At 47.0% G+C, this 26,810-nt stretch overlaps 1 protein-coding gene across 1 annotated transcript; it reads left to right on the top strand.

The window, feature by feature from the left end:
• The first annotated feature begins 479 nt into the window (after positions 1-479).
• On the top strand, positions 480-26,010 carry TGM5 (transglutaminase 5). The gene is made up of 13 exons (XM_028507724.2): positions 480-628; positions 5,769-5,948; positions 6,054-6,299; positions 8,415-8,533; positions 10,750-10,878; positions 11,460-11,637; positions 19,153-19,288; positions 19,753-19,856; positions 19,968-20,207; positions 22,725-23,090; positions 23,552-23,712; positions 25,155-25,288; positions 25,479-26,010. The coding sequence occupies exons 1-13, from the start codon at positions 619-621 to the stop codon at positions 25,630-25,632; spliced, it is 2,157 nt and encodes a 718-aa protein (XP_028363525.1). The 5' UTR covers positions 480-618; the 3' UTR covers positions 25,633-26,010.
• The last annotated feature ends 800 nt before the right edge of the window (positions 26,011-26,810 follow it).

Below are 26,810 nucleotides of genomic sequence, written 5' to 3'. Positions count from 1 at the left end.
TGAATCTTCCCAAGTTTTCTTCCTCTATTGCTTTTATTTGAGAGTCACCTGGGACTGGGCAGGTCTCACCCAAGACAATACCTCTGCTGAAAAGCAAATACCAAACAAATCATACCAAAGCGATCCAGAACGGGCTGTGCTGTGTTGGATGTCTTGGAAGTGACTCTTCAGGATTAAAGAGAGGGCCAGGTGCCAAGAAGAGTTCTAGGCTTGGGTTCCCGATACTCCTTCTTGCAGGAGTGCAGCTTCTCTCCATGACCCTAGAATCCCTATCAGCTTACCTCTCCCACCTGGCTCCCACAGCACAGCACCTGCCAGAGAATACCCCATCGCCCAGGAGCTAGTAAAGGCCCACAGAGCACAAGGCCCTGACAGATTATTGGCCATGACACTTTGTCTTAGCCAAGAACACTGCCAAGAAAAACCTGAGGGCAAGTGAGAAAACCAGTTGGGATCTGCCCAGTAAGCAAGTGGCTGTGTAACAGCCAGCCCCGCCTTCAGTGTCTCCTGGAGTGTTGGGGATGGAAGGGAAAGCAGACATTCCAGGACCAGTTTCCTGAAGCTCCAGGCCATCCTGCTATTGTGTGGGGAGCAGCCGGGGCACCAGAAGCAGCCACCATGGCACAAGGTAGGGCAGGCCCAAGGGGATGCTGGAGGTCAGGGACAAGGAAGATGAGAAACTGTAGCAAGATGAGAGACTCTATGAAGTCAAGAGAGGGTGGATTCGGAGGGAGAAAGGGGTAAATAAAGAACAGAGGCAGAAGGAGTAGAAACTCCAGGAACTCTAGAATTCATCAGTAGTAGCCCAAGAATCAGGAGACAGGTAGGTGGCAGCAGGTAAACACAGCTAGACAGCTGCATGCCAACATGCCAGCAATGCCAGGCTTTGCTTCCAAGGCCTGGTGGGATGGGGCAGGGCCAGGAATTAGGGGGTTGGGGTTTCTGCCCTTTTCTACTAGCTGACCCCTTGATATTGAGTAAGTCACTTCTCTAGTGCCCAGCCCCCATGCCTGAAAAATGAGGGGGTCGGACTAGACAATCTTGAAGCTGTCTTCCATCTCCAGAAGTCTCTGAATCTTCATCTTTTCTTGTTCTCCTATTTCAGAAGGTCTCTTCCTCATCTTAGCTAATTTTCCCACCACTACCCCTCTATCTGTATCAACTCCCTCTCTCTAGAAAGAGTGGTTATAAAGAATAAATGCTTGTTTGAAATCATAAGAATAAACTAAAAGCTCTACAAATGTACATAACACCCTTACCTTCATTTATTGTTTTGTATTAAATTTTTATAATTCTTAATTACACAAGAAATATATCAATACATAGTTGAAGCAAAATAAAGCAGTAATTACATTCCCTTACTTACACCCCACCCTCAGACAGATCTCCAGAAAAACCACTGTTACTGGTCTTTTGTTTATATATTTATATTCATATATATATTCTCGATGTAATACATAGTATTTAGCATGTGTGACTTCTTTTTTATATATCTATGGTGTAATCATATTGTACATATTTTTCTATAACTAGATTTTTTTTCACTCAACAGTATGTCCTGGAATTCTATCCATGCCACTCAGTCCCTGTAGGTTTTCAATTTTTTTACATTGCATTGTATTGTGTATTACGGGTATAAGTAACTTATTTATCCAGTCCCCTACTGATGGCTATTCACACTGATTCGCATTTTTCAGTTACACAAGCAATGTTACACTGCATAGTCCTCTCTGTGCCTCTTTGTGTTTGTGTGGGGGTATCTCTCTAGGATGGAGACTGACAATTATTTTAAAAGTTCTTCCTATAATTTTCTTTCTATTTTATTGATCATTTCACCCCATTCTCCTTGCACATCAAGAAGAACAAGTACACCCAAGGTTAGATGTACCTCCTGGTTGAATACCTGGTGTCTGAGCCGAAGATATTAACTTGACCCGGGATGTATCCAGAGGATGAGCTCTGGCCCCAGTGCTTGCTGTCAGGCAGCCGCTACCACTCCTGTTGAGTAGTTTGGGTCATGTGCCCAGCCTGAATTGGGGCCAGTTAGCACGCTCTGTCTAGTCAACTGGTCTCCAGAAGGAATGAGCATCTTTTCCACAACCAGCAAAAAGCCAGTTGCTTTCCCGACTGGCAGTGGGTTGTATGTCCTTTCTGAACACGAATGAAAGCCAGCAATGGGCGGCAGCTGTTGGGTAATGGAAAGAGTACAGGACTTGGGCCTGTAACATTAGGTTTTACCTTGAGCAAGACATTTAATTTGCCTAAACCTTGGTTTTCTCATGCCTCCACTGTTGTGGGGAGGATTCAGTAAGATAACTGTCCTAGGATACTGCACATCACAGAGTAAACAGGCCCGCAATAAGCTGTTTATTGAATCTGAAATTTGAAATAAGGACAGGGTAGTTATGCCAAAGACAGAAAACTTTGTTCAGTCTAGCAAACATTCTTTAATACCAACCATGTGCTGACCAATATGCTTATATTTCTATGATAAGAGATCCATACTTGTGCCCTGGCTGGTATAGCTCACTGGACTGAGTGCCGGCCTGCAAATCAAATAGTCAGCGGTTCAATTCCCAGTCAGGACACATGCCTGAGTTGCAGGCCAGGTCCCCAGCTGGGGGTGCGCAAGAGGCAACCACACCATTGGTGTTTCTCTCCCTCTCTCTCCCTCCCTTCTTCTTTCTCTAAAAATAAATAAATAAAATCTTCAAAGAAAAAAAGAAATCCATACTTGTTAGCAGTCATGCCTCATTTTCCCCTCCTCCCAGCCCCTGCTAAACCACAATCTACTTTCTGTCTGTATGAATTTGCCTAGACTGCACATTTCGTATAAATTGAATCATATCACTTGTAGCCTTTTTGCCTGGCTTCTTTCACTCTGCATAATGTTTTCAGCTTTGATCCATGTTACAGTACACAAGGTCTGTCCATCCTTGTGTATCCAAGGATACAAAAAAAAGTACCCATCCATTTATTATGCAAAGTAGACATTTATTGAAGAAGCTACTAAATACAAGAAACATTGTACATAGGACGATGACACTGTAGTCACCTTCAAAAGAGGCACCTTGGGACCTCACACAGTTCTCCCAATTGCCATCAGCTGCCCTGTCATATTTTCCTGAATTTCATCAATGGTCTGAAATCTCTTCCCTTTCAAAGGAGATTTTAATTTGGGAAAAGCCAGAAGTTGCAGGGTGCCAAATCTGGGCTGTAGGGGTGCTGAGTCACCTGGGTGATTTGATATTTCACCAAAAAACTGCAGGAGACGTGATGCATGAGTGGGCGTATTGTCATGATAAAGCTGCCAATCAACAGTTGTCCATTGCTGTGGCCTTCTGAACCACCTGAATACTTTCTGTGGAGGAATGTTCAAGCTTAACACAAAATTTGATGCAGATTTGTTGCTCTACTCATTTAGTCATTTTGAATGTAATGGCCACACAGTACACATGCTCACTCAATGGCACCTACTGCCCCTGCTCACTAGTACAATAAAGTCATCATTGTTCATACATGAACATTCCAGTCCACTCTCCTTGGCTACCAGCTTACATCGATGTCATGTAAGCCATTCTTGTTATGTTAACAATGGCTGGACTTTTTCTGGACAGACCTCATATTCAGCCTTCCTTTTTTTGGTTGAATAATATTCCATTGTATGGATATACAATATTTAATTAATTCATTAATCAGTTGATGGACATTTTGGGTTGTTTTTAGTTTTTGGCTGTTATAAACAATGCTGCTATCAATATTCATGTACAGATTCTATGTGAACATATGTTTTCAATATCTTGGATATAGGAGTAGAATTTCTAGTAGAATTACTGGGTCATATGGTAACTCTATTTTTTAACATTTGAGGCACTGCTGGACTCTTTCCCAAGCAGCTGCACCATTTTATAATCTCACCAGCAACGTATGAGGGTTTCGGTTTCTCCACATATTCACCAATACTTGTTATCTTCTCTCTTTCTTGTCATAGCCATCTAGTGAGACCTCCAGTATAATGCTGAATAGACGGGGTGAGAGTGGACATCCTATGTTGTTCTTTGTCTTTGAGGGGGAGCATCTAGTCTTTCACTATTAAGTATAGTGTCAGCTGTGGGTTTTTCACAAATACCTTTTACCAGGTTGAGGAAGTCTCTTCTCTTATTAGCTCATTGAGTATTTTTATTATGAAAGAATGTTAGATTTTTGTCAAATTCTTTGGTTCATATTTCTTAAAATTTAAATACAGATGAAACAAAAGAGCTAGGTGTCCATCCTCATAGGTTTAATCTAGTGGTGGAAAGACAGACAAAAAAGTAACTACAAAAATATCTGAAGATCTCATGCTGAGCCTCAAACTAGTAGTCTCTCAGTAAAAGTTTGTTGATGTAAGTGAACAAATGAGCATATTTCCTTGTCAATTAAGCAGATAAGGTTCCCTATGAGTGATGTGGTCATATATTACAGATCAGTCGAAGAAGGGAGGAAGGGTGGGCCAACTGGGACAGGATTCATGAAGAGGGTGGGTCTCAAACAGTTGTTGGAGGACAGGTGAAATTTGGTTCAATAGTTAAGGAGCACTCTGAGCTGGGGCCACAGCAGGATCAAAATACATGGCAGGTAAGGCCACCATTTGCTTGAAGACAGGCCGGATGCAGAGGATGACCTATGCTGAGAGTGGTGAGAAGTGAGAGTGTGAGTGTAAGTGAAGGCCACGTATGAAGGGTCATGAGTGTCAGGTTAAGGAGCTTGCCTTTTGTATGGTGGGCTGTAGGGTATCTTGGAGCTTTCAAAGCAAAAGAATGGGGTGATCAAATTGTCTTGGGGAAGTTAATCTGGCGATGTGTTAAGGGGTGGGTGGTGTATGACAGACAGAAAGCAAGAGACGTGATGGAGGCTGTTACAGTCACTAGGAGTGAGGAATTGTGTTAATGTGGAAAGGGACAGAGGGACACCACAGATATTTTAATTGAAGGATTGAAGGGATTTATGACATATGAATGGATAGACTGAGAAGATGGGTGAGCCAACTATGATTTAAAGTGTGATCTCAAGTGCCTGGGGACCATGATAGGACCATGGTCAAGCACGGAGAAGTCAGACACAGTTCCCTTCTGAGGGAGGTACTCTCAGAGGACGGTGAGGTCAGTCAGTGTCTCAGCAGGAGGTCTAGAAGGCTGGCAGTGGGCCTTTCTGTGACTGCCCTCAGCATCACAGCTCCCAAAGCACTGGGCACATGGCATCAGTGGTGGTCAGAGAGCCAGCAAATTGCTAAAAGCGCAGCAGCTAACTGAGGGACAGTTAACTCTGGAGCAGCTAACCCAGAGACTTTCTCCCAAACTTGGATGCTGGTACATGGGAAAGTGAAATTCAACTTGTGTTCAAGAAAGTGGATGCTGGCATGAATATGGGGACATACTAGGTTAAATGGAACAACCGAACTTGCCCAGTGCTCCAGAAGCAATTGGATAGAGAGAGAAAACCATGCACCTCCAGGAAGGTGGAAGGAAGGAAGGGATAGGGAATTAGAGAAGCAGAGAAGAAAGGGAGGAAAAACGTGAAAAAGAAGCACTTGTATGCACGGAGCCTCATTTAATCCTCATATCAACCCTGTAAGGCTGGTATTAAGGATTCTATTTTACTGACTTGGAGACTGAGGATCAGAGAGGCTAAGCTTCTTTCTCAAGTTTGCACAACTAGTAAGTGGTGGACAAGATTGGACCAAGCTCCCTAACCCTGCTCTTTTGTCTGCCCCCGCTGCCCCATCACAGGGCTGGAGCTATCCGTCACAGACTTCCAGAGCACCTGGAACAATGTGCAGCACCACACAGAGGAGATCAGATCTGACTACCTCATTGTTCGCCGGGGCCAGGCATTCAACATCATTCTGTACTTCAGGGGCCGGGGCTTCCAGCCAGGCCTGGACAACATCATCTTTGTGGCAGACACTGGTGAGGACCCTGCTGGCACACAGAAGTGTGTAGGTATTGGTGGGGGGATGGTTCTCTGGGGCTGGGAGGTTACCTCAGAGGGCCTCAGCTCTACTTCGCTTCCAGGACCGCTGCCAGACTTGGCCAAGGGGACTCGGGCTGTGTTCAGCCTGGCAGATCATCAGAGCCCCAGCCCCTGGATGGCCTCACTGGAGACCAACAGGGCCACGTCCCTGGAGGTGAGTCTGTGTGCCCCTCCCACAGCGGCTGTGGGTCGTTACCTCTTGAAGGTTCACATTGACTCCTTCGAAGGGTCTATCATGGCCTACCAGCTCGGGGAATTCATTCTGCTCTTCAATCCCTGGTGCCCAGGTAAGGCAGGGTGGCTGTGTGTGTGTGGTGGGGGAGTGGGAGATCCCTTGTCTCTGTCCTTTTGTCAATGCCACAGAAAGCCAGGATCAAGGATTTCTAAACCCCAGCTCCCTGGGAATCCGCAAACCTCCCTGGTCCCATGTACTCAGCATCCACTCCCAACCAGCAAAAAGCAGGGCAAGGAGAACTTGCTATTTATTTACTTACTTAGAGTTTTAAAATTATGAACCAAGTCATCTTTACTCAAAAGGAAAACTATTACAATTAATTTTGACCACTGTTAGAATTTATCTTTATCATACCTTTTTAGGTTAACTTGAGTTTTTCATTGCAAAATAAAGGACAAAACAAAAAAGAAGAAAGTAGAGGTGAAAAGTCAAACCTTATCCCAATCTCCAAATCTAGTTAGCATTATCTTGTGTAGCCTTACAAAAATGTTCTATGCTTAATCAAATATGTATTTATCAAATATATGTATATGAGTGTGGGATTATACAATACAAACCATAAATGGGATTATTTAATACAAAGAATGCTCTTTCTTTTTTTAAATTTTATTTTAATCATTGTTCAAGTACAGTTTTCTCCCTTTTACTCCCAATCCAGCCCCCCCAACCCTCCCCACTTCCCTCCCATTGCCACCCTCCCCCTAGTTTTTGTCCATGTGTCCTTTAAATTTGTTCCTGTAAACCCTTCCCATTCTCCCCTGAAATTCCCTCTTCTCTCCCCTGTGGTCACTGTCAGTCTGTCCTCTATTTCAGTGTCTTTGGTTATATTTTGCTTGTTTCTTTGTTTTGTTGTTTAGGTTCCTGTTAAAGGTGAGATCATATGGTATTTGTCTTTCACTGCCTGGCTTGTTTCGCTTAGCATAATGTTTTCCAGCTCCATCCAAGCTGTTGGGAAGGGTAGGAGCTCCTTCTTTCTTTCTGCTGCATAGAATTCCATTGTGTAAATGTACCATAGTTTTTTGATCTATTCATTTACTGATGGGCATCTTGGTTGCAGAATGCTCTTTTTTTCATTGAAGAATTCAACTCTGGACATATTTTCCTATTAATACATTCTTCTCAACAGCTACAATTACCCCATCATTTGGATGCATCAAATGTCTTTAACTGGTTCCTTATTTATGAACATTTGGGCTGTTTCTATTTGTTGTCTTAGACAAACAAAGCTACAGGGAATATCCCAGCACCACCTGTCCCACAATCCCTGTTCTCTAGATCTACCTGGAGGTTGTTACTTAGACCTACTACACGTTATGGGCAGAATGAAAGACAAGCCGGGAGAGAAGAGTAGGAAGAGTACAGGAAGAGTTAAGAGTAAAAATGGCTCCAGTGGGATTTGGGGCAGAGGCTAAATTCAGCAAATTCTCACTTCTGACTTAGAGGGTGTTCCTCTTCCTTCCTCCCTCTCATTCTACCTGCACCACCACCAACCTTATATCAAGGGGGCCTGCTGAGTTGTGTCAGAACCCAGAACACTGGCTAGGTTCTAATATCTCTAACCACCTCCCACCGCCCTATTGGCCCTCACACACGCGCACACACACACACACACACACACACACCCCTACCTCCTGACCTCCAAGACTGGGTTTCAGATTGTACTGAGGGCCCTCTGGGATGTGGGGAAGAAAATTATATTGGTGGATTTTTCTCTTTTAAATCTTGTGCCCTACAAAAGAAATGATGAGGTCAATGCCAACCCCTAAATTCTGGTTTGCTCTTTTCTAAGCAGGATTGAGTATGGCAGAAAGAGCACAGGGGATGGAGCCACTGCACTCATATTTCACCCTGTACTTATGTGTGATTTGGGCAAGTTATTTATCACTCTGAGACTGTTTTCTCAATCTTAAAATGGGGCTAGGTTGTAAATGTGCTTTGCAAACCAAGAAATTCAACCAAAGATAAATTTTTCCTCTTCCACCACATGCTGACATTGCACTTGTTGCCGGCATTGAGGAATGGTGGAGAGCAGGTCTTGTTTCCCCTCTTGGTGTCTGTCACCCAGTGCACTCCTCAGAGCTCAGTTTCCAAGCCTTCTGGGGAGGAGAATGGGGCGGGAAGGGCAAGATGACGTTTCTGCTTTGTGTTCTCCCATTTTGATTCCTAGAGGATGCTGTCTACTTGGAGAGTGAGCCCCAGAGGCAGGAGTATGTCATGAATGATTATGGCTTCATCTACCAAGGGAGCAAGAACTGGATCCGCCCCTGCCCCTGGAACTATGGACAGGTGAGTCTCAGCCCTACTCTTGGCCCATCCAAGGGTGAGGGGAGCAGGAGTGGGGGTGGGAGGGTGCCCCTCATGCAAGGTTCATCTAGAACTTCTGACAATTGGGACCTAATGGTACTAGGAAGATGTGAGATGTGACTCCAGGGAACTAGAGCAGCAGCTCTAGAGAGAGTTGGAAAGTGTTCTTTGCTGATCATGTCTAATTTGGGCAACACGGTTAGAAAGGGAAGGGCAGCTAAAGGCACCCTCCCAGGAACTCCACTGAGTTTGAGGTTGAGAATGAAGGGACAACAATGACATTGGCCATAATGGTGCCTGGTTTTTTATTTGTTAACTGTGTTTCCAGTGTGTGTTCCTCAATATTTTGTTTTCCACATATACTTGAAAACATGTGATTTTATTTGTAAAAATAGCATCATATTAATCTCAATGCTCTAAAACTCCTGTCTTGCTAAAAGCATGCCTGTAAAGCTCAGCCTACAGCAGGTGCTCCAGAAAGCCCAGAACCAGAAAGAGGGTTCTTGAGGCTGAACCCCAGCAGTGGAACCCTGTCTGAAGAAGACCAGCCCTGCCACCCAGAGGGGTGTTGCTTGGGAAATCCTGGGGGGTGCTTGTGGAGCCTTGTTTCAGTTTGATATGGCTTCCTATCCTGGACTTGTTAAGCATATGTGGCCTCAGGCACAGCCTAGTACCCCCAGGTGGGTTTGGTCAAGATGAAACATAGCAGCCTACACTGGCCCCAACTGACCTGCCCAACCCCTCACTTGGCATGGTCGCATGGGGATCCTAGAGAGTCCCCACACAGGAGTCCTGTCATCCATGAGAAACAGAAGTGAAGAGCTGCTGCTTTCTGAGCCCTGGGTCCTCCTCACTTCTCTCTTATTCAGTGAACAGGTTTTGAATGCCTGCTCAGTGCCAGGCAGGACTCTAGGTGCTAGAAATATAAAAATGAAAAATCACTGTCCCTGAGCCCACAGTGAAGTGAGGACTCAGTCAGTCAGCAGGTCAGTTATCATGCAACATGATATGTAAAGACTGCTGGACAGGCACAGGGTGTTCTGAGAGCCTGGAGCAAGAGCACTGGCTTGGCCATGGGGCTGCCAGGGAAGCTTCCTGGAAGTGGAGATGCTAGAACTAAGTTAACCAAGAGAAGGAAGGTGGGGGAAAATATCCCAGGTAGAGGGAAGGCGGAGCAAAGATGCCAAGGCAAGAAATGGTTTGGCTTGCTGCTGGGGTTATAAGGAATCTGGCGTTGCTGGAGGGAGAGAGCATTGAGAAGTAGAAGAAAGCCAGATGGATCACCGAGGGTCTTATATGTCTTGTAGGGGAGGTTAGAGCTCTGATTCTGTAGGCCATGGGGACCTTTGAACATTTTTAAGCAGAAGAGTCAACTGATGAAACTGTCCCTGGGGAAAGTGGATTAGAGAACCTCCTGGTCCTGTTTATTGCCCAGTGGCACATGGAAATCAATGTATTCACTGACTCTCATTCAACAAAGATGCTCAGAGTCCCTACTAGGTGCTGAGCACTGTGTCAGGTCTGAGGTGTAGACTTTCCAGAAAAACTGGAGAGAGACAGAGCATATCCTTAGGCAGGGACAACATCCTTGGCCACACCATTATAACTGAGCTTCTTGAGTAGAAATGTAGCCAGAGCTCTGAAGCTAAACTAAGACTGGGTGAGGGGAAGGCCTCAGAAAAAGTGGCATTCACACCAGGCCTGAAGGACAAGGAGCCAGCCTGCCTTGCGTGGCAAGTTTCCATAACTCACATGCTATCATCCAGACTGCAGCCCCACTGAATCACAGGGGCCACGGCCTTAGCAGTAACTGCCAATGCTGATCTGGATCAGCAGGTGGGGGTAGAAGACGAGGCAGTGTGGTTTTAGCAAGAACATTCCGTGAGATCCAAGAGTGTGGAAATTGAGGAGAGAAGAGAGAGAAACAGACTTTTCAGCCAGACATGTTAGAAGAAACTCCAGGGGTTTGACTTGCAGGGCATGCAACCTAGGGGAGTTCTGACCCCCGAGCTTTGAGAACCTGCGCCTGCCTGGGAGGCAGTTTGTGGTTGTGCTACTGGACCCAGTTACCTTCTAAATGGGTTTGTATTCCACAAACATACTCCACTGGAGAGTTAGCAGGGGTGGCTCATGTATTTCTTTCCATATCTACATGAGCCAAGCATGGGTGCCTTGCCTCTTTGCATCTTTCCTTGCAGTTTGAAGAGAATATCATAGACATCTGCCTGGAGTTGCTAGACAAGAACCTGAACTTCCAGACTGACCCAGCCACAGACTGTGCCCTTCGGGGAAGTCCTGTCTACATCAGCAGGGTGGTGTGTGCCATGGTGAGGCTGGGTCTGGGTTTGCCCACCCAGGGCGTGTCTAGAGAGGGAGGAAGCTGTACTGCTCACAGTTGCCCTCCCCAACCCTCAGTAATGGGAGAGTGAAGAGTTGAGAGGCACAGGCCCTCTTTCAAAGCCATTTTGGATGAGACTGATGAAAGAATATGGCTACAGGCTTTCTCAGATGAGCTCTGAAATAGCTGGGTGTGGGCCGTCATATCTATTAATTCCAAATTGTGTGTTTTAGGAAGACCTGAGTGTAGCTCTCATTTGTGAAATGCTGTTAATGTTTCTAAATTTTCTTTGCTCTGAAGTACTTTAAAAGCTATCAGAGCCAAGCTCTAGCTTTGCAGAGGATGGGGAGAAGAGAGGTAAGAGAGTATGCAGAAATAGAACAATAAACTAATTAATAGTGGGGCACAAGTCAGAATAGCCAGCTTCACATCCTGACCCCTTCCCCAGCTGGTCTAGAAGTTCCCAGGTACAATGAGACTAATGGCCCCTCTGCATCTCAGGCCTGTGGGCCTTACATCTTGTGTAGGAAAAGGATGCTCCTAATTCTTCTACTTGTGGCTTCTCTTCAGATCAATAGCAACGATGACAGTGGGGTGCTTAATGGAAAATGGAGTGAGAATTACTCAGATGGCACCAACCCTGCGGAGTGGACCGGCAGCGTGGCCATCCTGAAGCAGTGGCACGCCACGGGCTGCCAGCCAGTGCGCTACGGGCAGTGCTGGGTCTTTGCAGCTGTCATGTGCACAGGTAGGGAGTAGGCAGGTCCCGGTGAAATTATCAGAAAATGCAATGGCTCATGTACAAGCTCTCCAAATAATTGTTGTCCTCCTCACACAATTCTCACCAAGAGACATTTGGAAGGAAGCCTTTTCCAGCAAAAATGCCTCATCACTAACCTCAGGCTTCATATATCTGGGTTTATTTCAGAGGATGGTTTTGAGGTAGAAATCACACACTTCCGAGAACCTGGTGCCCTTCCCTTTTCTGAGCATAGGCAACCTAACAGAATATTCCTAAAAACCTGGCTGGAAATTGTCCAGTGCAAGATAGGAATGAGATGAGAGGCCGAGTAATTAAAAAACTTATAAACAGATGAGCACAAAGAATGGTCTTAATGAAGACGTTCCTATGAGAGTGAAATGTGCATCTTTAGCAGTGGTATGGGCCATGGGGCCAGAGCAAGATGGCAGCCAAAGTACAGTGACATTGACTTTGGAGTGGTCATAAGTTCTGAGGGCCTGGAGGCCTGGCTCAGGCCAGGGAGTTAGAGGATGAGGGAAATGGTAGGTCAACTTTTCAGACAGGGAGTAGATGTAGTATTAGTAGAAGAAAAGCTAAAAAACAGGTACATAGAACAGAAGGCAAATGGAATTTGTTTTCATGTGGCAAGAGGAGCAAGCAGAGGAAGTGAATTTTGAGGAAACGGACACCAGGAAAGAAGTCATACACTGCAGGTAGCAGGAGGGGGCTCTTCCACCTCAGCCAGGGTCAAACTCTTGCTCCTGGCCCTCATCCTCCCCCTGCTCTCCATGCCTATGACAGCTCTCAGCCTCTTGGCATGCCTACTGTGTACCTGACTTGGGTTGCAGTCAGGAAGTTATTTTTGTTACCTGGGGAGAGATGCCAAGTATGGCTTTCACTCACAGCAGTCTCTATGCAATCCAGGGAGGCCAGATTTCCCTGCAACTTGGTTTTATTGAGGACTGAGGCCTTTTGTGTAGAAATTCCCTATAAAATAAAGCCTGGTGCAGACTGTGTGCATGTGTGGTCTGGGCCTAGTTTCAGTATCTTGGAGGAAGCCTAGAGAACCCTGAGCTGCCCAACAAAAGCGAGGCCTCTGTCCAGGGACACAAGGAGGTTTCTGTCAACACCCACAGATGGTGACTTCACTCGGGTTGGTGAGGAGGAGATCCCGAGCTACTCCTCCCTGCAGCGGCACAGCCCTATCTTGAGTTGGATACTTTGATTGCTCAAAGGATCCCTGAGATTTATTTGTTTGTTTATTTTTAATAGTTCATTTTTATTGTATTTTTCATTACCATTTATCCCCCCTATACCCTCTCCCACCTGTACCTCCCATCCTCCCCCTGTCCCCCGACAATCAGCATACTCTTATCCAGGTCTTCGAGTTCTTTTCCTTTTTGGTTTGATCCCTCCACCCCCAGCCCTCCCCATCCCCAGCTGTCAGAAACCGGTAATTTGACAGCTTTGTTACCCAGAGTCATAGACATTTGGATAAACCGGAATGTTTGAATCACCCAGGGAGGAGGCACAAAACTGAGAGGCAGAGGACGGATCGATCTTGTTTGTGCACGATAGAGAGGGAGTCTTCCTGTGCGTGGAAAAACCCCGGAGTCCAATGGGCCAGGCGTATGTGCATGTACACGGAAAGGGCGAGGGGTTGAGGTGTGGCTGTCTAGAACTGAATGAAGACAGAGGTGGAGTCAGTGAATGGAGATTATGCAACAGAGCAGACCAATTAAAATGTTTATGAGAATAATGGCCCTCTAGTGACCTAGGAAGCAAAGGGTTGGGCAAAGTGGGTCAAATGTGGGCTGCAGTGGGTCCAACTGCTGTTCTGTCACCACCAGTCTTCCCCAAAAGGCTACCATGTCATATATCAATGAATTTATCAGTTTAAAAACTCATTCATTCATCCAACAATATTTATTTCATCCTTATTATATGCTAGGCACTTCAAATACTTTTAGATACAAAAACAGGTAAGACCTGGTCTCCATCCCAATAAAAGTAAGGGATTATCAAGTTTCTTAACCCGATTCAGCTGCCAAAGCATTATTCTTATTTCACAGTCACAATAGCTGATGATTATGGAAGACTTCTTTTGTGCCAGGACCTGAGCTAAAACTTTGACAGCATAATGGTGAGATATGTGAGTTCTGGAGGTAGACTGCTTGGGTTCAAATACCAGCACTACCATTATCTGACTGAGTAATCTTGGGCAAGTCACTGAACATGTGCCTCAGTTTCCTCAGACATATGATGGGGAAAGTAATAGTACCTACCTTGTAGGGCTATTGAAAGGACTGAGTGAGTTCAGACATGGAGAATTCTTAGACTAGAGCCTGGCTACAGGGAGTCTTCAGTATTAGCTAGGATAGTCTCATCCAGTCCTCCAAATGACCTTATGGAGTAGGCCCTAGCATCAATCTCAATTTCGCAGATGAGGAAATTGTGTGGTGGAGCTAAGCTCACGTCCAGGCCTGGCGTGCTCTAACCACCAGGCCACACAATGCACAGACATTCCTAGCAGCAGTCATTTATTCAGCATCCCTGTGCTTCAGGCACCTACTGAGCACTTTCACTCTTTCTCATCCCCCCAACCACATGCAAAGTAGCTCTCACTACCACCCCTTTAGAGGAAAAAAAACTGAGGCTGAGTAGTGACTCTTGTCTGACTCAGAAGTACATTCCGCCCAGCAGCTCCATCTCCCAGCACTGCCTTTCTAAATGTGAACGCACCAACTTCAAGTTCCTAAGGAAAATCACAGGAACAAGACTTTGGATGCATCAAGGATAGTGTTGTAATTTTTGGATGGCTTGTTTTCTTGACATCCGTTTAGCTGTCTGTTACCCTGAGAAGTTCAGAGAAATCCATGGCCTACCCTTCCTATGCTCAGGGCCAGCTGCCTGCAGCTCTCAGTCACTAGGTCTTTCCCGTCCTGGCCATCCACTCCTTGTGACAAGGCCAGGCCCCTCAGCCCTTGGCTGAGGTCTGTGGAACAGCCTGGAAGCCTTGTGCTGTGACAAAGGAACAGAGGGGACAACCATGTTCTATTGCCTGAAGATTCTCCCCAAAGCCAGGTGTCCAAAAGCTACCTGCTGCACAATTCCATATATGTGAAATGCCCAGAATAGGAAGATTCACAGAGACAGAGCGGATTAGTGATTGCTTGGGGCTGGGGGAGGGGAGAAAGGAAGTGACTGCTAGTGGGCATGGAGTTTCTTTTTGAAGCGATGAAATGGTCTGGGATTAGATAGTGGGATCTGTTGTACAATCTATGAATATACTACCAACCACTGGATTGTACGCTCTAAAAAGGGTGAATTCTATGGTATGTGAATTATTCAACAAAGCTTTTTTTTTGAGCCAGGCATCCTGGAAATGTGCCTGGGTTTGGTAGGCTCCTGCCCACAAGTGCATGGGGTAGAGGGGTGAGGGCAGAAGTGAGGGGTGAGGGCCGGAAGACTTGAACGTGTGACTGTGAGCAGGTTTATGTGGCATCATCCCCTCCTCTGTGAAGTAGGGCCCTAGGCCCCAAGCTACGGTGGAAACGGCGTGAAAATGAGGAGGCTGAGTGCTTGGGGCTGGACCTTCCTCTCTTCGCCTAAAACTAATCTAAGATTTCTTCTCACTGTGAAGTACCTTATGATCTTCGTTGCAATACAATGACTCTTCCTCATTGTTTTTACCAAGCCTTTTCCTCTCAAAGAAGGAATGTCAGCCAAGGCCCGGGCGTGTTATCTTGCCTCAACCTTTGACTTAAGCACAAATCTACCAGGGATAGTATGGAATGTTCCCTCACAGGGTTGTGGGTTAATATATGGCAAGCACTTAGGAAAATGCCTGGCATGTGTTTAGTTTTATGTAAGTGTCAGCCATTATAATTAGTCTCATAGTGTTTTCATCTCCGCCTCTCAGGCTCCAAAGGTCTGGTGGGCTCTTGTTTAAAAGATATTTCTGGCCATCCCCCAAACTCCAGTTCCCTATGTTCTCTGCCACTTTTTTAGTTTCTTTCCTTTGTTCCTTGGAGTGTTTAGGATTAAATTAATCATATTCCTCCTGTCATGGATTTGTCATAATAGGTCTGCTTCAGGCCTCTCATTTTAAAAAATATAACTAATTAATTGATTTCTCCCATTTATCTCATAATCCACTTCCATCACCTCCCCCCAGGATAGGGAAACATTTAGATGTATTTAATACGTAGCATTGTATTTGAAAGTGTGCTCGTGAAAAGTATATTATTATCTTTGTGCAATACTTTGTCCAGTATGTTATTTGTCTTATAGATTGTATTTTTCACCTTTATTTTTAAAAGATTTTATTTATTTACTTTTAGAGAGATGGGAAGAGAGGAAGAGGGTGGGGGGGAACAGCTGCTTCTCGCATGTCCCCAACTGGGAAACTGGCCCGCGACCCAGGCATGTTGGGAATCGAAACAGTGACCTTTTGGTTTGCCACGCCAGCCAGGGCATATTTTCCACCTTTACAAGTTCCACTGGGCCTTTTCTTTATCTTCCACTTTTCTTATTATATTCATGTTTTCCTTTACTTTCTCTTGAGCATATTTATAGTGTGTAAAATAGCTGTTTGAAAGTCCTTGTCAGCTCATTCCATTGTCTCTGTCATTTCTGGATCTAGTTCTATTGACTGAAATTTTTTCTGATTATGATATTTCCCTGGTTCTTTACATGCCCTGTAATTTTTAAAATAGGCTTTATTTTTTTAGAGCAGTTTTAGGTTTCATTGCCATCTCAGACAAGAGAAAATAGTTTAAATATGACCTTGTGATAACATATGTGAAAAACCAAGCCATCTTGTTATGGGGAACAGTTAAAGGCATGGGAGAAGGAGCAGGAAGCAGTACTTTTACCATTTGGAAGCTTAATACAACCAGGGAGAAATTAAAAGTTGTTTAAAAATTATCACATTTAAATGCAATTACTTTCAGTCTACTAGCTGGAGCTTTCACTCTGTTTTTCAGTGTGAGCTATGAAAGTGTGGTGGCAAAGTTAACCAAATGAATTTCAATGAATAAATAAATCAAACTCTAACTTTCCAGTAATTTCTCTTATAAAAATGGAGCAACCTTTCTCCATGGGGAGGCAGGGGAAGGGGTGGAGGGGCAGAACTGGGGACAGGCCTTCGTGGCCCGTCCTGAAACAGACTTCATGGTTTAACGTACCATAAGGACAGCGTCCACCACCAGTCAGAAGGAAGCCACCTCCTGGAGGGCGGGAATGTCTTCCATTTGTGTGTCGTCTGCATCTAACCCACTGCCGGGTTCACAGCAAGGGCCAACACTTGTCACCGAATACGTGCTCAGTGGCTGAGTGGAGAGCTATAGTAATTCATGCTGGGAGCGTGGTGTTCTGTGATACACCTTGGGAACTCTTCAGTTCTTTCCCGACTCTGAGATCTTGTCCACCTTTGTCCAAGTATCACAGTGTGAGTGTGTATGCCTGTGGGTGCACACACACAAACATACCCCCAATGGGTTTCTCTTTTACAAGGGACTCAGCTCCCACAAAATTATCAGTGAGTCACCCAAGTCTCATGCCAAACTGGGAATCCTCAGGAGTGATAGTCTGCAGAAACCTTGTTCGCAGGTTAAAGACAGCACACACCAACATGACTGAGCATCCGCTCTGTGCCCATCCAGCCACAGCAAGGAGCTGACACCAGCACTGACATTTCAAGTAGCTATTCATGAACTCGCCATCAGGGTGAGAATGGAGGCTTGCTCCCTGCTCTCCCTACCCACCTCTCCGTGGCACGTTCTCTTATTACCATAAGTGTTATCCACCCGTCTGCCTGTAATCTTAGCATAAGTCCTGGCCCACACAATGCTCCTGAGTCACTTGAACGCTCTTGCGTCACTCCTGTCTCACATTCCTTCAGCAACAGCTCTGCTAAACTTCACCCTCCCTGCTGAGGCTGTCCTGTGTCACCTCCACCTACAACTCGCTTGTCAGCTCTGCTCACTCCCTGCCCTTGTTCCTTGGCCCTGTGCAGACCTGTCACTCCAAGGAGAACTCCAGGTTCCCCTTCAGGCTTTCCTCCTCCCCGTCCTGGGCTACATCCAGGGGTGTGCCGACACCCTCGCCTGGGAGAGGCTTTGTGCCGAAGTATAAGGAGGAGCTCAAACTAAAATCTATAAGCAATTAAATGCTTAATATAAATAAGTATTTAAACTAAATATTATGAACACTTCTAAAAATGACAGTAGTATCTATGAAGATCCCTCAGAAATATCTATATTTTTACTCAGTCATTTTTACCTGCTGGAACCTGTCCCAAGGGAGGAAAATATATTGCTCTGTAAAGATGTTTATCACAGCATTATTTACAACGGGGAAAAAATGGAAACCAACAAAATATGTAGAAATAACCAGCAGTGGAAATCTTGGCAAATGTTTGATAACACAGGAAAGTGCTTGGGATGTGGGGTGATGTGAAAATGCTAGAACGCTGAACTGCGTGCACGGTACTGGAGGCTGGGCGCAGGACTGAGTGCAGGCATAGCAGTGGAACCAGGATCTGAGGGATGGCTTTGCTGCTTCCTGGCTGTGTGGCTTTGGTCGAGGCAAGCAAACTTTTCTTAGCCTCTAATTCTTCATCTGTAAAATGGGAATAATAACAGCAGCTTCTGTGTAGAGTTGCCCTGAGTGCAATATATGTAAAACAACACCGTGCCTGCTGGTAGACATTACAGTACGATTATGGTTATGGTTGAATTGGATGGGCTGTCACTGTTAGACTTATGGGACCAAGGATCCCCAGGGTATTTGGTGGTAGGATGGGCTAGGGGGACACTGCTGCTCTCAGAAGAGTGCAGAGTGGGAGAAATACAGCAGAGGACAAAGAAAAGAAGTTGGCTGGCAAAGGACAGGGCTGCTCCTACAGGAATGAAGACAATGTTCTACCTCTTATCCAGAATTTCTCCACCAGGTACAGACTCACCTTTCTAGGCTCCTGTTACAGTTTCCTTCCCTTCCTGGCTGAATCAGTGGTGTTTTCCTTGAGAAGCTGCCAATATGAAACAGTCATAGAAAAGGGGGAGTCCAAACCACGGGACTCTGTGCCTAAGGATCTGATGCCCTCAGCCAACAATCCTTACCACAGAAAGGAAAACGTTCCAGCTATTTGGTTTGCAGATGGAAATTTATGGTCAGGAGAAAAGTGAGACTGAGTCAGGCCACTGAGTCTTGCCAAAGGAGGCATGTCTGTCCCATCCTGCTGGCCCAGGCAGGGGGACCCATGATGAGCTAAACCTTCTGTTGGCACCGGCAGTGCTTGCCAAGCAATCCACAGCATTTGTGTGGAGTGTGCTCTGTGAGCACCGGGAAGAGGAGCTCAGCAAGGTGGGCAGTGTCACCAACCCAGTGCCCCAGACAGCTCCTGCCTGGTCCTTGAGTTGCCAAATGAATGATTTCCCTGGGCCCGGGGCCCTAAATCCAGGAATCCATAGATCTCCTGAATCCACAACCCCAAAAGGTTCTCTGCCTTCTTTGCAGTGATGAGGTGCCTGGGGATCCCCACCCGCGTGATCACCAACTTTGACTCTGGTCATGACACAGACGGAAACCTGATCATAGATGAGTATTATGACAGCACGGGCAGGATTCTGGAGAATAAGAAGGACACTGTCTGGTAGGAGACAACTTCTCAGTCTCTTTGTAGGGCAAACCCCACCAGCAGGAGTGTGCCCATGAAGCTGATGCCCTCTCATACCCCCTGTGCCCACTTTTACCAGCCCCAGGGTTTGGTATCCCCAAGCCAAGGACACAAAGACCATAACTGGCTCGTGAGTCAACAGGACACACAGGAAAGGGCCGCAGGGACCTTTCTGAGAGAGAGCGAGTGTTGGCTCTGAAGCCTTTGTTCTTCTCTCTTCACAAATAGAAGAAAGCCTTTTGCAGGGCAAATTGCAGCTCACCAGAAGAAGAGCTGTCACCACTCACCCACAGAGGTTGGAAGGCCTGGGGGTGCCAAGTCTGTCCTTCCATCTGGCAGTCCATCTGCTCGTCGTCCCCTGCCTTCCTCCAGAAGGAACACAAGCCCTGCAAACTCTCCCTTAGCTTATTTGACGCTGACTCCCTTGGCTTCTCCCTAAGGAACTTCCATGTCTGGAATGAGTGCTGGATGGCCCGAAAGGACCTCCCTCCTGGCTATGGAGGCTGGCAGGTGTTGGACGCCACACCTCAGGAGACCAGCAATGGTGAGGCTCTCCAGAAGAAAGGCAGAACCCACTCCCACAGAAACCGCCCCTGCCCCTGCCCGTCCCACTGCAATCACCCTGGCCCACCGTGGCTCTTCTGTTCTCCTTCAGGCCTGTACTGCTGCGGCCCTGCCTCGGTCAGAGCCATCAAGGAGGGAGATGTGGATCTGAGCTACGACACGGCCTTCGTCTTCTCCATGGTGAATGCCGACTGTGTGTCCTGGCTCATCCATGAAGGGAAGGAGCAGAGACTCCACCGGGACACAAATTCTGTTGGCAATTTTATCAGCACCAAGAGCATCCTCAGCGATGAGCGGGATGATGTCACAGAGAACTACAAGTACGAAGAAGGTATGTCTAAGTCAGCCCCCCTCAATGTCTAAATCCTGTGTGTACCACCCCCTACCCCAGGGAAACTCCCAGCCGGCTGGGACAGGCCTCTGGGGATCAGAGGGCGTCTGTGGGGCAGGACCCAGTCCACTGTCTCCTCAGCCCTTCCGTGTCAAGTTACCAGCTGAGGCGTCCCTACTACCTCACTTCCTCATGCCCACCATCCCCCACCTCCCACAGGCCATTGAGCGCCCTCCACAGATGTCCACGTTGACTAGAGGGCCATGGACAGGCAGGTCACCAACAGTATAAGAATTCCTCATTCCAGTCTTCTCTAAAATTCAGCCTCCCACTGAAGATGGTGGGGATTTAGTAAATGGTTTCTTATTAATTAATTTAATTAATTTTATTTAACTTATTGTTTAATTTACTGTGTTTTGTCAAGTGTTTGGAGGACAGGCCAGACCATCAGCCAGCACCAAGGCTAATATGAGGCCTACGTTCACTCTCACGCCCACCCCCTGCAGAGGATGGCGTGGAGAGGTGGGAGGCCTGGCAGGAGTTTCTTAGCCAAGCCAGAGGGGAAAGGGGGCAGCTAGGTTAATCTGCTGTGGACTAATTCCTGAAAATTGAGGAAGACCAACCACCAGATTTGATCACTAGGGAGCCAGACAAATATATTCAGTCCACAAGGGCCAGAAGCAGGGTAAGGGGCAAGATCTGAGCAGAGGCAGGTCAGGAATGTGTAGGGGTAGGGGAGGCGGGTAGCTGAGCAAACCACTGGGAATGCTGGCAAGTGGGTGTCTGTGCTTTGTCTGTGTGGACCTCTAGGGCCAACACAGAGACACTCCAGACACCAAGCCCAGTAAGGGGCTACGCAGCAAGAGACAGGCACTGAATACAGCCCAGAGGTACCATCCAGGCTCCCCACTCCCATCCACTCTGGAGTTAACTTGGTTGGGGTGCCCAGAAACAGATCCTGAGGCAAGAATTCAACTGCAAGTGGTTTATCTGTGAGGCAATCCAGGAACTCCTGGAAGGAAGGAGAGTAAGCAAGTGAGACAGGGAAGGGGATGAAGCTATGCCGGCTGTCTCATCAAGCCCATTAGCGCTGTGGGCAGCCAGAGCTCAGTCCCGCCAGGGAGCTCTGCCAGTGGTGTTGCCAGGGAAAGTACAGGATGAATCGTGCTTTAGTTTAACCATGTCCTGAATTATTTGTTGTTCACCTGAAATTTAACTTGAATGGCCCTCTATTTTTATTTGCTAAATCTGGCCCTCCTCTCAGGGATTCATTGTAAAGTGTAGAACAATACCCTAGATTCATCCCACCCAAGAGGCAAGGGGCTATTATTTATCTACCAACTGCTGTTGGTCAGGGGTTGAGGGCTGCTCCTGGGGGGTGTAAATTCCCTAGCACTTTTTCACTGCCCCATGCAAGGGCAGAGTCCACTCTGACGGCAGGGAAAACCTCAGGCAAATAGTAGCAGATGCTAGAATTTGAAATTGGGGCACGTGGGCACTGAAATGGCAAGTGCCAAGGTGGTGTGGGTAGGACATGGATTGCAACTGCTACAAGGTCCATGGGGTTCCCCTGTGAACTTGGAGGTTCTGAAGCTATATTCCTCAGTGTGATGCTCATCCAGGAAGTATTCTGTCTCCTCCCACCCAGCCTGACCAGGTCTGAGGGTGGAACAGACCACAGATGAACTAAATCTGATCCATACCTCCTTGAGTCCATGAAGCCAGTGACTCAAGCTCCTCTTCTGCCTGAAACAGAACTTAGAACAATCCTCAGAGCAAAGGGCCAAAAGCCGCCTCTGCCTGGAGAGGCTGTGGGAATGCACTAGAGGAGTGGAGTGGGCCCTGGAAACACCAAGTGCTCAGTGACTGCAGCTGCTGGTATTTTTAGGATAACACGTTAAGTGTTCCTGCAATTCCTGGCAAAATCGCCTCCCTAGGACTAAGGTCAGGGTGCTCTGGAAACTCAGCTTGCCTGAATTTCTTCTTTTTTCCTCCCGCTGGCTTCTTGGTCTCTTGGTTTCCAGGAATTAGTCTACACCTGACTGATAATTTGGTGCTGGAACAGGAAATCGCATCATGTTCTGTTGTCTTTAAAAGTCTCATTCTCCATATTTGTGGGCCTTTGTCTTTCCCATAGGGAAGGCACGATAGTCTTTTAGTCACAAGCGCAGTTTTGTTTTTTTTTCGAATTGGGCAGATTTGGTTTCCACCTGAACCCTGACGCTTGCAAGTTGTGTAACTTGGGCAACTGACCTTACCTCTCTAAGCCTTTTCCATGTCTGTATCTAGAATAATAATACATCCTTCTCATGGTTGACGTGAGGATGAAAGGAGTGATGTGCTCAGCAGAGCCTGATACTCAGAGAGCACCTGATGAATTGTAAGGAGTGTTTGTTGTTGGAAATGAAGATTTTAACAACCCTGCAGTGTTGGTGGGACTGCTGGGAAAGATGTCCAGCCATGGCTTAGCCCCCGGGTCAGCCTGGCCCACAGCTGGTGCTGTCTCCGCCCCCGCAGGGTCGCCCCAGGAGAGGCAAGTGTTTCTGAAGGCTCTTCAGAAGCTGAAGACTGGAGGGTCCCAAGGCCACTACCGAGCAGACTCGCAGCCTTCCAGGCCCATGCCCCTGAGCCAGGACAGTCCTCGGAGCCTGGATAGGTCTTCCCTTCGGCCCAGCGATGTTATCGAGGTCTCCCTGAAATTCCAGCTGCTTGACGTGCCCAACATGGGCCAGGACATAAGGTTTGTCCTGCTGGCCGTCAACATGTCGCTCCAGTTCAAGGACCTCAAGGTGAACCTGAGTGCTCAGTCCCTGCTGCACGATGGGAGTCCCCTACCCCCATTCTGGCAGGACACCGCCTTCATCAAGCTCTTTCCTGAAGAAGGTACGGGCTCTGGGTACAGACGCAGGGGACACTGTGCACACACAGTGGGGTCAAGTCAGCCAACAAGGGTTGTGGGGCAGACCCCTGTGATACCATCTTTCTGGTATCCCTTCCAGCACAGATTCCTCTTCTTCCCCCAACTCCTCCCCTCTGCCTCCTGTCTCCTCTTCTTCCTCCTACCCTTCCTTCACTACCCCAAGGAAAGTAGCCTGGCTTAGTGGGGGAAACGTGAGCGCTGGAGACATCCAAACTTTGGTTAGAATTTCAGCTCACCTATTTATCAGCAGGATAACATTGGGCAAGCCGTTTCACTTCTCAGTCTCTTCATCCGAACACCTGGTACCCACTTCACTGGGGCTCAGCACATGTGGGCTTCCTTCTCTCTGTAAAGGGGTCTCCATATCCACCAGGCCCAGCTGACTTCCCCAGCAGTCTCACCTCATCCTTGTGTTCTCTCCTAGCAAAGACCCATCCCTGCCAAATCCCCTATTCCCAGTACAGCCAGTACCTGTCAACAGACAAGCTGATTCGCATCAGTGCCCTGGGAGAAGAGAAGAGCAGTCCCGAGAAGATCCTGGTGGACAAGATCATCACCTTAGTGTATCCCACCATCGTGATTAATGTAGGCAAGAGCCGTGCAGGTGGCTTGGGGACTCCTTGAATCAGCTGCAGGAGGTGGAGCCCTCTGAGAGCCTGCCCAGGAGAGCAGCCCCTCCCTCCCTCTGCCTCTTCTGGTGCTCCCAGGCACCTCCCACCTGGGTCGGGAGGTCTGTCTGAAAACACTGGGTGACATCTCCATCCTCTTGCACCATTAGATGCCATGGGTGCAATTTAAGCAGCAGCCATGGGGAGTTCCTTCTCTTGTGCCACCTCCCACTGTTGGCCTTCCCCAAGGTCAACATGAACTCAAATGGGAGGGACCTAAGAAGGGGGAGAACACTGCCTGACTGTGCATCCTTGGACAAACCCCTGGGTCACTGCTTCTTGAACTGTGAATTGAGAGTATTACACTAGATGGCTTCTGAGGACACCTCCTGCTCTGACATTCTGTAGGTCCCTTCCTTCCAGTGCTGCCTCCCCACTGCCAAGCAGCCTCCCGGAGCCTGCCACAAGAGCCCATGGCGCCCTCTGCTGGCATGCACCGGGCAAGCCCAGCCCCAAGAGTCTGTTTTAGGGAGGGTTTCCAAAAGCGCCTTTAGGTTTGCTGAGGCTACTTCCTTATCTCTACAGCCCTGAATAAACTCTACACATGAAAGAAAAGAGCCAGTCATGATAAGAGAGAGGGAAGGGATAGTGTGGAATTGCAATAAGAAGAAAACAACAAAAACTGCCAAAGAATATTCTATCTACTCAAATTATGCACGAGCATTCTTTGGAAGCTCTTGATTACTTTACACTTCGAGATAATCCTTGGAACAGAGGAAACATCACTGGAGACTCCCAATTTATTGGGAGTCTCCCAATATGCAGGATTTCCCATATGCAGGATTTCCCATATGCAGGATTGAGTGATGTAAAATACTTTACAAACATTCATACATGTATAAATGAAGCAAAAGTGTCACATAACAGTATCTTGTGTGATGTACACTGATACTTTCTTCTCCTCTATTTCATTTTTTAATATTAATGACAAACCATCACATTGTTTTTTTCTCTCTTTTTTTTTTTAATCCTTACCCGAGGACATGCTTATTGACTTTAGAGAGAGGGGGAAAAGAGGGGGAGAGAGAGGGAGAGCAACATTGATGTGAAAAAGAAACATCAAACAGTTGCCTCTCTATGTGCCCAGACCGGGGACTGAACCTGCAACCTAGACATGTGCCCTGACTAGGAATCAAACCTGTGACATTTAGGTTTAGAGGACAATACTCCAACCAACTGAGCCACACTGGCCAGGGCCCATTAAGTTGGGTTTAACCCATAGTTGGAAAAACACAGGCCATGGAAGTCCAGTTCTTCAGGAAACAGATCTAGGGAACAGTGCTCTCCGTGAGAGTTTGGCGAATTGAAGAATGAGACTAGTTCCCTACTCCTTCCTCTCCTCTGGATTTCTCTATTTAGGTCCTAGGAGCAGCCATTGTGAACCAGCCACTCACCATCCAGGTGATATTTTCAAATCCTCTCTCGGAGCCGGTTGCAGACTGTGTGCTGACCGTGGAAGGAAGTGGTCTCTTCAAGAAACAGCAGAGAGTCTTGTGAGTGCTGGGGGTAATCAGCCTTCTCTTCTGTCTTATCCCACAGTCAGCGCTGACCTTTCTGGACATGGGCTCCCAGGCCAGGCTCTCAGAACACTGGGAAAAGGGAGACCAGCTTGCTAAGTGGAAAAGGGCTTCAGGGCGATTACAATGCCTACAGTTTTCTGACATTGTCCTTTCTCCACTGCAGGATTGGAGTCCTTAAACCCCAACACAGAGCCAGCATCACTCTAAAGACGGTCCCCTTCAAGAGTGGCCAAAGGCAGATCCAAGCTAATCTGAGGAGCAACAAGTTTAAGGATATCAAGGGTTACAAGAATGTCTATGTTGACTTGACATTATAAATTATAGGACAAGGAGATGAATGTGTGGATTTTGAGCTTGAGGAAAAGGAGCAAGTTCAAATGCAAGCTGTGCCATTCCCCACCACAACAGAGGCTGTGTAGGGCTCTGATGTGAGAAGCAGAGGAGATGTCAGTGATGGATAGTCCCTTGTGCCATTTGCACAGCTCCCCAGGATTCTGTTCAGGCCCCAGGGATTTCATGGTGTCCCACCCAGAACTGTGAGATGGCACAAAGGGCCAATGACACACTGGTTGGATTTGGCCATGACTAACTGCCCAGATGTCAAGAAAAGAAGAAGACTGGCTGAGCAGCTCACTGTCATTTTGTCACTGCAATGGCTAACCTCCTATTGCCAATAAACTTCAGTCTTATCCTCATCTCCTCTGCACCCATGTAATCATCCCTCTCCCTACAACAGCTGCCAGCTATTCCCTAGATGCTGGGAGTATCCCATTGTTTCAATGCCTTAGTCCATTCATTTTTTTCAAGAAATATCCCCTGGGTGCCCATCTGTGCCAGGCACTGTTCTGAGTGTAGGGGATAAAGCAGTGAACAAAGCAGAGTCCCTGCCCCCATGGAGCTTACATGGGGAGAGGGCACAGGCAATAAGCATGTCAACAAATAAGTAAGGTACTTAACATATGGTGTTAACATATGGTGTATCAGTCATGATCCAGTTAGGAAAACAAAAACCTTTGTAGGTATTTCTACATAGTACCTATCATCTTTGTGTCTTAGAAAAAAGTTTGGGAGATCTCTCACTTGGCCTTCCTTTGAATCCCTTCTCATATCACACCCAGGGGGTCCTTGAGTGCTAACAGTTCTAGCCTCTTGGCTCAAAGTCCACCAGTGCATTGTGGTCCTGGATGGACCTGGGGTGGCTGTGGTGCAGGGGGTAAAGCCAGCTGAGTAATGCAGTAGAGTAGATTTTTCATAGGGAATGAAGTACTCTCAGGCCTTTCAATTGGTTGCAGCCTTGTGTTTAATGGTCCTACTGAACACAAAAGAACTCCCACTGTTATCTCCTCTTAGAGGCACCTGCTTTCTCCTGGCACTGAGAGACGTTCTGCCTAGAGAAAGGCATGATGCACCTGCCCTCCAGGCACTGGCTACGTGACCGAGAGAGCTATTTAGGACATACATTAAATGTATTACATTAAAAAAGTTAAATACTTCT

This window comes from Phyllostomus discolor, chromosome 1, assembly GCF_004126475.2.
Source record: "Phyllostomus discolor isolate MPI-MPIP mPhyDis1 chromosome 1, mPhyDis1.pri.v3, whole genome shotgun sequence".
NCBI classification, from domain to species: domain Eukaryota; kingdom Metazoa; phylum Chordata; class Mammalia; order Chiroptera; family Phyllostomidae; genus Phyllostomus; species Phyllostomus discolor.
This window is presented reverse-complemented; position numbering and strand designations above follow the sequence as displayed.

Coding starts and splice junctions, on each gene's coding strand:
- TGM5 (XM_028507724.2), top strand. Junction 10,879..11,459: donor GCAGGGTGGTGTGTGCCATG/GTGAGGCTGGGT, acceptor GCTTCTCTTCAG/ATCAATAGCAACGATGACAG. Junction 23,091..23,551: donor CAAGCTCTTTCCTGAAGAAG/GTACGGGCTCTG, acceptor GTTCTCTCCTAG/CAAAGACCCATCCCTGCCAA.